Source organism: Neophocaena asiaeorientalis, unplaced genomic scaffold, assembly GCF_003031525.2.
Source record: "Neophocaena asiaeorientalis asiaeorientalis breed wild unplaced genomic scaffold, Neophocaena_asiaeorientalis_V1.1 scaffold438, whole genome shotgun sequence".
Classification (NCBI taxonomy): Eukaryota; Metazoa; Chordata; class Mammalia; order Artiodactyla; family Phocoenidae; genus Neophocaena; species Neophocaena asiaeorientalis.
The window spans coordinates 417,911-429,944 of NW_020173491.1; the positions used below are offsets into that span (position 1 = coordinate 417,911).

Here is a 12,034-nt window from a genome sequence, read left to right on the forward strand (position 1 = left end):
TATATATATATATATATATATTTTATTTTCAGTGGTTTACTGTTGACTTATTTTTAAATATATTAGTGTTACTACATGCAACTGTTTCCTGTATTTAACAGCCTTTCATTTACCTTCCTGTTTCTAGCTTCCACCTACCAAAAGCTTCTGGTTGGTAGGCAGACAGGTGCCTTATTCTCTGTGAAATTGAATGCAACGGTTTTAAACACTGGCCAGAAAATGTTTGATTGCCATTTCAACACATGGAAATAGTTACATTGATGCCTAAATTGCCATTTTCTGCAAAAAGCTGTGCAATGCTGGTGTCAAAGACTAGGCAGTCACTATTCATAATGGCTGTTGCAATTCCCTCATGAATAGATCGAGGAGTGGCTTCCCAAGTCAATCGCCGCCTATGACCATTTAGCTCAAGTCGATAAGCAAAATTTTCAGCTTGCTTGCGTGTTCCTATCAGCTGTACAATTGCAAAGAATTGCTGGTGACCATCGTATTTTTCCTGTTTCTCCAAGACTAGCATGAAGTGGAAGCCGAAACAGGACTGCATCATGACCCAGTCAACAGCGCCGGGAAGATTAATGTCCGTGGCAAGGAAAACTATGTCCTCCCCCTGCAGGGTCGTAATAGACTTATGCTGATGCATCAGGTGCGGCATTACAGCATCCAAAGAGCCTTGCCATTTACAGGAAGCACCGGGGCACGGACAGGAGTAAGGCCTAAACTCACAGAGCTCTTCGTGGTCTGCTTTTTCTGTGTGTGGCAGAGTTATTTCACATCCAGAAGAGGCATATTTACAAGGGAAAAGTACTGAATTGGCCACCTTCTCCATAGCCAAGTTGCGAATGGATCCCAACGGGCCCCGGCATGTTGGACAACATGTGAGCTTTGGGCGACAGTTGCTACAAACAAGATGGCCACTCTGACACTGAAGAATGGGTGGTAACACATAGTCAAAGCAGACCGGACACTCAAAAAGACTCGCCAAGTCATTGTTGGACGCAGTTGTGCCAGTCAGGGCAGGTACCCTCTGGGATGGTGTACACTTTGAGGTTCCAGTAGGTAATGCTGTTGCAGTCTGACGGCTCATTTCTGTAATAAAAAACATAAATAAAAATAAAAGGAGGCAGGAGAAAAATAATTACAACGATAACTTGTTTTATATAAATAATGTTTACATGCCAGAAATACTTAAGTTTCATGCAAAATTTACTGTAAGGAAAACGGTTTAAAAAAACATAAATTACGCGAAACATGTGCATTGTACACTGGATAAAATCTCTTTTCAAAATGTTCCAGAGCACATTTAGAATTCCTTTTCTCTAAAAATAATGTTAAAAAAAATCATCCTTGGATGGAATAAATGCTAAAATAGAAACTGGACCATAAACAACTAAGGAACACTGTACAAGTAGTTTAAGTTCAATGCAATCAGTTTTGACTGGAATTCCTCCTCCCTCTCTGTGTTCACCTGCCCTACTCATTCTATTTCTTCCTCATTCTTAAGGCAGCTGTTGATAGCTCCAGTGAGTTATATACGTGATCCAAAGGACCACCAGGGCACTTTGATTAACTCCTAATGGTGAACAGTTATCTGCTCTAGAGGTGTATTTGGGAAAGGGAAGGGGTTACAAGGGGAAGGGTCTACTGCCATTCCATCATCCGTCTCCATGGAATGTTAACACCAGCTAGGTATTAACCTTGTTTCCTACTGATCTGTGGCCCCTTCAAAAGTGAGCAAGTATGGAGGAGAAATGGAGGGCCATCCTCAAATAAAAGATTTGAGTCTGGTATTCAAAGAAAGTAAACCATTCTACTCTACTTCCATTCTACAATATAAATCAGGTATAATTTACAAAGCAGAAGGAGAGTCAGGAAAAGATAAATAAAGAATAAAGATAAAAAGCATCAGAGAGACTCACACAACATTGGGGGTGAGGGATAGAGCCAACAGGTAAAGAACTCCTTGTACCCTAGAGTTCACCAGTGTTGCTGAAGCATTCATCAGTACAGTGATAAACATTATTTAATAAATGCCATCTGGAAGAAATGATCAACAATATTAACTAACTTGTTAAGCTAAATGAAAGATAAAACAAGCCACCTTTTCCCAGAAATCTACCTTTGCTAGGATATAGTGGGCCGCTTTCTTGGGGGTGACGAAAAAATCAGTCTACTGATGTCCTAAGAGTATACTCCCAATAACCATAAGCCATATTTCTACAAAATTAAAATTTAACTCCTCAAATTTAATGTTTTCTCAATTATAATTGTTATTGTTGGAAAGAATTTAACTTTGAAAAATAATGCTGTTATCAATGTGACCACATAAATGCAATTTGGCTTCTATTACTCATAGATTGCTCAAGGATAGACACCTTAAATAGGGACTGAGAGTGAAAGAAAAACAAAAAAACTCCAAAACACATCAATTCCACTGTCACTAAAGGTATATTCTAAAGTACAAGGGGAAACAAAAGTACCACAGAATTCTATCATAATGTGGCTCATCACATGGATTTAGGACAACAGGAATCAACTCTCATCACTGAAGCCCTCTATAACCCCGGTATTCCAGCCCAACAAAAGCACTATAAAGGAACTCTGCTGTAATCCAGTTTCCCCTGAGGAGATTCTTTGTGCATATGATGATCCATGCATTTTGTTTTAGGTCACTAGTAAAACAATGGACTTATCAGCATTGCCAAAATATCCTGTATGTTTATTTCATGGTCCATTTTATGCTGCTCATTTAAGAGAGCAACATAATAACTGGGAAGTGGTTCCTTGGACACAAAATAATCTAAGCCACCAATGCCTTTCAAATCACTAAACCAAAACAGCTAGTCACACGTCGAGAGGCAGTAAACTCAGTTTGTATTCAACATAATGTAACTATTAAGCAAGAAAAGTATTATTGTTTTAATTTCTTGACCAAGCAAATAGCTATACATTTATCATCAATAGTTCAGGCTCATGTTACAGTGTACATTATTATTTTTCCAACATTGTAGAAAGCACAACTTACATTCCTATTCAAAGTGTGAAAACAAGCAAAATGTGGCTTCTATTTCTTGTGAATGGAAGTATTACAGGATAGCAGCTACTAAAACTTCCCAAAGCTCGGAAGGTGGAACACAGCTCCATCTTCAAAGAGAGAAAGAGCCCCAACCCACACACAGCCCTGCAGTAGGAACCAAGGACTCAAGTGTCTGGACAACTCTGCAGGAGTCATGACATAACCTGAAGTTTGATTCAAATTGAGAAAAGTACACAGCTGATCAAAGGAAACATCACTGCCAGCTCAATTATGGTGCAGCCATTCCCTGATCCATTTAGATTCCACTGGCTCACACAACTTTCCCATTTCACAGTTTAAGCAACCCAGTCTCTTAATGGCAGTACCTTTTCTCTTCTTTGTCCCAGATGCTGGTAAACAAGTGAGCAAGACGCCCCTCCAGGAGTACAGAAAAGGTAAGGGAGGCTTCCCCGTCATGAGAAGCCAGGCAGCTCATAGCCTTTCCCCCAGAAGTAAAGACGACTTGCAACAGAGGGCCGTCCTGGACACCTTTTGTTCCTAAACATGTCCCGGGTCAAGTTTTCAAGAAGGGAAGGCACGTGCCCTGCTCCATACACTGCATTCAATACTCCTCAGAAGCACTGGCTACAGAGGCAGAGAATTGAAGCCCCCATCCTGTCTCAAGAGGAGCCGACCACACCTCCCCATGAGCTCAAATTCGCCTGCGTCTCCAAAAATGGGAGCCATTGCCGAGCTGTCCTCTGCTGGGCCCTAAACCTTCGTCTGTCTGTCTCGGAAGTCTATCTTCCCCAAATTCATCGGCTAGGCTCCAGCCAGCTCGGTGAAGGACAAGACTGTAGGGTGCGTGGAAGCGACCGGACGAGGAGTTGCGGTCTCGGTGCTACTACTGCAGAGTCCGGCCCGCAGCTGGGAGAGCCCGCTCCACGCAGAGTTTCAGACTGTGCTGTGCTCAGGGCGGCGGCTGCCTCTGAGGGCGAAGGGCGGGGCGGCGCACGGGGGCGGGGATTAAGGCTCCACCCCACTCAGCCTAGGGCGGTTCTAAAGCAAGCAGCGCGCAGACTCCCACCAGCCACCCAGCCGGAATAAGCCCGAGATCGCCGCGAACCTGGCGACACTGCACACGCCACAGCATTTCCACCAGCTTACAAGTAGGTAGAAACACTCCGCTTCTGTAGGCCCAAACAGTCAAATATCGGCAATTTCAGTTGGTTTCGGCTGGTTTCAACCCAAGATCTGCACAGAATATATGGGAAATCCGTGGCCAGACAAGCACTCTTCTCTGCAGTACACTCTCCCGGTTAACCGTGAGAACGCTAGATTTTTATACAGTAAAAACATTCTCCCTACTTCGTTCAATAACTATTTATCGGGCGTCAACTACCTTATTTCCTCAATTGTAACTCACTTCCCCATTTTTACCGCACCTTGTTTTAAACTCCCCCTTCTCCCTTCGAGAAGACTTCGCAGTGAGACTAGTAAACACACATAACCATATTAAACTCCTGCTTCAACCTTCAAATTGAGATTTTATTCTCTTCCCACTCTAGGAAAGCCATCTTAAACGGCCTTATTAAACAGAGTAGCTTGTTTTGTTTTTAAACAAGCATTACCCTTGCCCCAATAAAGTCCAGGGCCTCAGATTTGCATTGCGTCAGCTCAGGCATTCAGAGGTTTAACCTGTCATTACCCCATGCTTAGGGCAGCCTTTAAAGGCAGCAAGATCTGGTAGTGGGGAGTGAACCCTATGCTGCACATTGTAGATTGCCCATTTTCAGCATAAAATCTTAACTCTAATCACTTACCCACCCTATATAGTGTGTTCAGTCACCTCAACCTCATTTTGATATTAGGAAATCATTAGGAATAGAAATATAATTGAAAATAGTCTGTTCACTGACAAATATAAATTACTATTACCTAGGGTTTTATTTTCTAATACATATTCATTCTATTCAACAGTTAAGTCTCAGGTTTCTACAGCAGGAGACTTCAAATGTTTTAGGCAGGAAAAACTCTTTCCAAACAGAATTAAGACAGAGTCTAAATGTGTAAAACAAATAAAAGGGATGACAGATTTCTCAAGCCAAAGAAAAATTTTTTCCCAAACTTCCAAAGGACCTATACAGATCCTTACAACACTATCTGAAAGCCATTAATATATGGACAAACCTCGCAACAAGTGAGTCAGGACAGTAAAAATGTGAGTGTTCTGGAGCCATCTACACTTGGATTCAAACCCAGTCTTCACCACCCGCTCAGCTGTAAAACTGGGACAATATTTCCAGCCTTGCATGGCTTTTGTCTGGATTAAGGGAGACGGGTAAGTTATATATATCATAGGTGGTACATATTCCAAAATATGTAAGTACTCACACAATTCCAAAAGTTAACTTGTTTTGCCTGAGGTCATCAATTAGTTAGAGACATAGAACTTGTGGGTTCCAGATATATACTCTAAAAGATGCCTTTAGCTTGTAAGGTTATCAAAAATGTATACCAAAGATCAACTGCCATTTATCTAATTTTTAGCACAATACAGAATTTCTCCACTAGGTAAAACATTTACTTAAACTGGTTTTACGAGGGAAAATTTCACAAAAACTACATTACACTAAGACAAGCCCATAGAATCTAAAGTTAGCAAAAATCCAAAATTTACCAAGAGTGCACTATTACCTACCCTTTCTAAAATAAAGCCTACATCTCAGGCCCCGTTTGGTATAAAGTTTAAACAGATTTTAATTTAGATAAAAACATTTTAGAATCAGCCTTTAATGTTGCCTTAGTAATTTCAGAGCATTTAATCATTGCTTTGCCACATTCACAAACTTATGATAGAAGTAAATAGCCTTCAACTTTTATTCTCAATTTCATGGGGGAAACTTTGTTTCCTATTATAAATTATAAATGACTGATGAAGAATTTCTCTGATTAAAATGAATACACAACAATGTTGTGCTTTTCACTTTCTTGCCTTTTACTAAAGTTACTGCGGCCTGCAAATAATGGCCCCCCTCAAAGATGTCCACATCCTAACGGTTTGTCTACCTCAGATGAAATTAAAACTAAGGCAAGTCTCCTTAAAATTCAACAGCTTAAAATGCCAAAAGTTAAAAATCAAACTTTGTTATAAAACCATAATGCCAAGAAAAAATTAAGCAATCTATTTTTAGTTTCCAGAACTGCACCAAAGTAATAGGAATTTAAAAAAATTATACAAAGTATTTTCCTAAAAGCTCTATTTTCCTGAAGTAATTCAGAAGACGTTGTAGCCACAGAATCAGAGTTATGTGTCCAGTAAGAGTGATGATCTGAAGTGGGGAAAGCCCAGGACAAAAGACCTGATAGAAGACCTGTAAAACCAGAAGTCTGAACAAAGGTGATGACAGTAAACGGAGAGGAAAATGCAAACCATAACTTAAATGTGTAAAGCAAAGTACATTTGCTTTTTAATGCCTAACACTGTATTTTGAGGCTTCTACACCTGGTAAAAAAAAAACATATACTTAACCAGAACCCATTAGGCACTAGGCTAGATACCAAACTGTAATAATGGATGAAATGGCAAAGTAGAAGTGAGATGCCTGTGACACATCTAAGAGATGGAACTCTCATACTCTGCTGGTGGGAATGCGAAATAGTATCACCATATCCTGTCACTGAAGAAAGTCCTATTGGAAAGCATGATTCTACATCCTAATTTTATTTTACTAGCTATTATCCTTATTATTTTTATTTCACATTGAATCTACATTAACATCAAGAATGAAAGTATTAACATCTCCCAAAACAAGGCAGGTCATTTAATGTGCTAAGAGTGAAACTTTCCCTTTCCCACCTGCCAGGATTAAAACTGTACTAAACTTCAAAACTTCTGTCAAAACAATCATTTAAACCTAACTGCAAACATTCTGATTTCATTTCTCGCAACTATATCATAAGACAAATACCCATCTTTTTCTTCCCCTTGAATCCTTAATTATGATTCATTTTTTGGTATGGCCATAGTACCTCAAAAAAGTTTTCAGAAAGGGCATGTAAGCAATTAAGTCTCAGTCTTAACAATCTGAAGCTCTTGCACAAGCTTAGAATTCTAGTTCACACCCTTTACCCCTAGAACTACATAAATTCTGCTGTCTTCCGACATGTAACTATGTAGATGAAAAATCTAATGTCATTTTTATTCTCATTCATTTGCAGGTAACCTTTTTTACCCTGACAGGTAGCTTCTAAGACTCTTATCTTTGGAAGAAATTTTCATCAAAACATCTAGATACATGCCATCAGCACTTGCCAAACACGAGGTGAGTATTTTCAATCCCAAGACTCAAGTCTTTTACCTTTGTGGACCTTTCTTCTAATTGTCCTTCGACTCTTACCATTACTCAGTTCTTTTCTTCACATAATTCCAATACTGACTCTCCTGGATCTATCTTCAAGTCATTTATATATTTTTTTCTCATAATTCCAATCTTTGTTTTGCACTGCATTCCAAGAGAACTCATTAAATTCTAATTCATAAATTTGGTTTTGCTAAAGTTACCTATTTCTTGATATGCTAAAGAATTTAATTATGTAGATCCTCAATTTTCAACAAGGGAACAGAGAGTTTGATGGCAGGAATGGCTACTTCCCCTTCCTTTCCCTGAAGTTGGAATGGCCACATAAATTCATACTGCATTGCTCTTGTACTTCCTTAACCCCGCTATTAAAGTTTTCATGTCCCTCATTGGAGCTTCACTGTTGGTTGGTTTCATTCTTACTGCTATAACCTAAATGGTTCCAGGGTCAGCAAGTTAAATACTGAGGCAGAGGAGGGACTTTCCTCCATTCTCACTAAAACAGCTGCCCCAAACATTTATTAATAAGCATACTTATGTACCAGGTATTGTCCTCAATGAGTGTCCAGGTTAAGCATTTATCCCCTGCATTACAGGCAGGAAAATAGATTTCAAAATAAAGTAAATATTTCAGATCACAGAACTACTTTAAGAAAAAAAAAAAAAAGGAAGTTGGAGCTATCTATCGAGGAGGACTTAGAAGAGGTGACAAATGGCATCCTAGGCAAACAGACATTATGAAAAATTTTAGACTTGGAAAAGATCTTAACCAACTCTCTCATTTTCAGAAGAGAAAAATGATACAGAGAAGTTAACTTGCTAGATGTCATATAAAGTGGGTCAATGTTCTAATCTGGGCAATATGTTATAATTTCCTAGATCCTTTCAAAGCAGATATGCTTTGGATATTTTCTAATTCAACTTGAAAAATTAACCTTTTCTGAATTTAAGTTTAATAAGATTCAACTGTCTTGCTTTCCCTCCCAACACAAGAGAGATCCCAATGTAGCCAGGACAGATTAAAAAAAAAAAAAAAAGATGGGAGATAAAACCTGAAAAAATAAGAGTTACCTTAAGTCAGCTCCTTAGAGGGGCCTTTCCTGATCACTTTATTTCTAAAGGCCAGATCAGCCTTCTTACTGCCTTCATATTATCTCTTGCCATATGAAATTCTCTTACTAAATAACTTACTTATTGTCTGTATTCTGCCCGTCTCTCTCTCCACAATACCAGCTTTTCACTGATAACAGCAATTCTCAAACTTTTTTGTTACCAGGAACCCTTTACACCAATAACTGGCAAACTACAGCTACAGATCACTTGCCTGTTTTTGTAAGTAGTTTTATTGGAACATAGTTAAGCCCATTCATTTACATATTATCTGTGAATGCTTTCAAGGGTGGAGTTAAAAAGTTGACCCTATGACTCCTAAAGCTAAACCTATCTGGCCATTTAAGAAAAAAATTTGTCTTTACTGCTTTAAAGTTTTAAAAAATTATTGAGGACCCCAAAAGAGCATTTTGTCAATGTGGTTTGTATGTATTAATATTTATAATATTAGAAATTCAAGCCAAGAACTTTAAAAATATTTATGTTAAAATTACCATCACATTTTTTACATAACAATTAAAAATCTATTACATGTTAACTGTTTATGAAAAATATCTTCCATAATAGGGAGAAGAGTGTTTATGTTTTACATTTTTTGCAAATCTCTTTAATATCTGATGCAATAAAAAATACTGTTGGATATTTAATATCTGCTTCTGCAATTAATCTGTGAAGATACCACATGTCATGTAGCCTCTGGGAACCTCACTTTACTCTCATGTCTCATTATTGTGAAAAAAAGTTTTGACCCTCAAAGGGTCTTGAGAACTCCCAGGATCCCTGAACCACTATCTTTTGGTTCAAGAGCTCTGTACTACAATATAAACTTCATCAGCATAGACCTTGTTTATTTTGCTCACGCTTCTATCTCCAGCACCTAGGACAGTACCCAGCCCAGACCAGGTACTCAAATATTTCTGGAAGGAATGAATAAATCAAGTACAACAGTATGAAAGATTCCAAATAAAAGAAATAGCATGTATACAACCACAACTCACTCATCCCTGATGACCCCTAAGGTAGAATATATCTGTTACTTGATATAACATTAAAGAGAGTGAATTCACAACTAAGATTTAAATTTCACTTTAAATAACACTATTTTACAACACACTATGCTTATCTTTGACAAAGGAGCAAAAGGCAACACAATGAAGAGAAGACAGTCTTCAACAATTGGTGCTGGAACAGCTGATTATCCACATGCAAAAAAAAAAAGGAATCTAGACACAAATCTTACACCTTTCACAAAAATTAACTCAAATGGATCACAGATCTAAATGTAAAATACAAAACTATAAAACTCCTAGAAGGTAACAACACAGGAGAAGATCTAGATGACCTTGGGTTTGGCAATGACTTTTCAGAAACACCAAAGGCATGAACCAGGAAAGAATCAATTGATAAGCTGGACTTGATTAAAGTAAGAATGTCTGCTCTGCAACAGTCAGGAGAATGCAAAGACAAACCACAGATTGGGAGAAAATGTTTGCAAAAGACATATCTGAAAAAGGACTATATTATCCAAAATACAGCACAGAACTCTTAAAACTCAACAAGAAAGCGAACATGCCAATTAAAAAACGGGCAAAAGACCTTAACAGACACCTCACCTCATCAGATATACAGATGGCAAAGGAGCATATGAAAAGGTGCTCCACATGGCATTTGTCATCAGGGAAATACAAATTAAAACAAAAATAAGGTATCACCACACACCTTTTAGAATGGCAAAATCCAGAACAATGACAACAGCAAATGCTGGTGGGCATGTGAAGCAACGGGAACTCTCATTCATTGCTGGTGAAAATGCAAAATGGTACAGACACTTGGAAGACAGTTTGGCAGTTTATTCAAAACTAAACGTATTCTTACCATAAGATCCAGCAATCATGCTCCCTGGTATTTACCCAAAGGAGCTGGGAAATTATGTCCACACAATAACCTGCACATAGATGTTTACAGCAGCTTTATTCATAATTCCCAAGACGTGGCAGCAACTAAGATGTCTTCCTATAGTGAAGAGGTAAACTGTGATACATTCATACAATGGAATATAATTCAGAAATTTTAAAAAATGAGCTATCAAGCCACAAAAACATATGAAGCAAACAAATATATACTGCTAAGTGAAAGAAGCAGTCTGAAAAGGCTGCATACTGTATGATTCCAACTATATGACATGCTGGAAAAGGCAAAGCTATGGAGGCAGTAAAAAGATCAGTATTTGCCAGAGACTGGGCAGGGAGGGGATGAAGAGGTGGATGGATCACAAAGGATTTTTAGGGCAGTGAAACTATCCTGTATGCTACAGTTGTGGGTACATATCATTATACATTTGTCAGAACTCATATAATATATAGCACTAAGAGAGAACCATTAATGTAAACCATGGACTTTGGGTGATAATGATGGGGCAGGGTGAATACAAGAAACCTCTGTATCTTCTGTTCACTTCTGCTGTGAATCTAAAACTGCTCTAAAAAAATAAAGTCTGTTTTAAAAAATAATAACAACACTATATGGTGAAGTAAATCATTTTATCACCATAAACACAGTCTAAAAAATTGAATATATTTTCATACCAATTCTCTAAGTTTTCAAAACATTTGTTTGTGACATCACAGTTCCATAAACCCATTCATTCCTAGGTAGTAGTTTCATTTTTTTAGTAATGCACCACTGGTAACCTACCTTAATATACCTATGCATATACCTATATTAATTACTTTGATATTGGGCAAAACTACAATATCCTGGGTCTCAAGTTGCTCATTTGTGAAACAATAAAACTAACAACAAGATTTTTGGACTTTAACTGAGATCAAGTATGTGGGAACATTTGGTATATTATTAACAACACCCTCAGTGATGTTTACAGAGCCATACTAGGAACCCTGCAAGGAATCACTAAATTAAAAAGACCCAGATTAGGGCTTCCCTGGTGGCGCAGTGGTTGAGAGTCCGCCTGCTGATGCAGGGGACACGGGTTCATGCCCCGGTCCGGGAAGATACCACATGCCGCGGAGCAGCTGGGCCCGTGAGCCATGGCCGCTGAGCCTGCGTGCCCGGAGCCTGTGCTCTGCAAGGGGAGAGGCCACAGCAGTGAGAGGCCCGCGTACCACAAAAAAAAAAAAAAAGACCCAGATTATACAGGATTTTACTGAAAACTGTTGTTTCAACGTAGTGTTCATTTTCATAACCTCAACTTGGGACTGTCGGAAACATGATAAAGATAACAGAGTTTGCTATGAAAGAAGCTTCAAACCGAGCATCTACCAACCTGTAAGGCTTCATGTCAGCAGCTTCATATACAGTCTTTATTTAAGACTCATAAAGAAGGGTGTATCTCCATTTTGCAGATGAGGAAATTGAAGATCAGAAAAATTAAGAAGTAATAAGAACAGAGCCAGACTGCTTCATTCCTGAATCTTATTTTCTTTCAAATAACTCTAAAAAAAAGTATGTATAATCTTCTCACTCTGGCACAGAATATTCAACTTAGCATCCAACTGATCTTCAATGTTTATAAAAATGGACCAAAAAAAAA

At 38.4% G+C, this 12,034-nt stretch overlaps 1 protein-coding gene across 2 annotated transcripts; it reads right to left on the bottom strand.

Moving 5' to 3' along the window:
* Window positions 1-6: 6 nt before the first annotated feature.
* SIAH1 (siah E3 ubiquitin protein ligase 1) lies at window positions 7-3,997 on the bottom strand. Of its 2 annotated transcripts, none has more exons than XM_024747474.1 (2): window positions 3,400-3,997; window positions 7-1,086 (listed from the first exon to the last, which is right to left on the bottom strand). In XM_024747474.1, exons 1-2 carry the CDS (start codon window positions 3,488-3,490, stop codon window positions 236-238), a joined length of 942 nt encoding a protein of 313 aa, XP_024603242.1. In that variant the 5' UTR covers window positions 3,491-3,997; the 3' UTR covers window positions 7-235. The 2 variants fall into 2 exon arrangements, with proteins under 2 accessions (XP_024603242.1, XP_024603243.1); XM_024747475.1 differs by lacking the exon at window positions 3,400-3,997 and adding an exon at window positions 1,917-1,978.
* Window positions 3,998-12,034: the final 8,037 nt, after the last annotated feature.

Bases quoted from the DNA above. Each gene is read 5' to 3' on its own strand.
- SIAH1 (XM_024747474.1), bottom strand. From the start codon at position 3,490: ATGACGGGGAAGCCTCCCTTACCTTTTCTGTACTCCTGGAGGGGCGTC. The intron at 1,087-3,399 runs GTACTGCCATTA...TTTTTATTACAG, and splicing joins TGGGACAAAGAAGAGAAAAG to AAATGAGCCGTCAGACTGCA.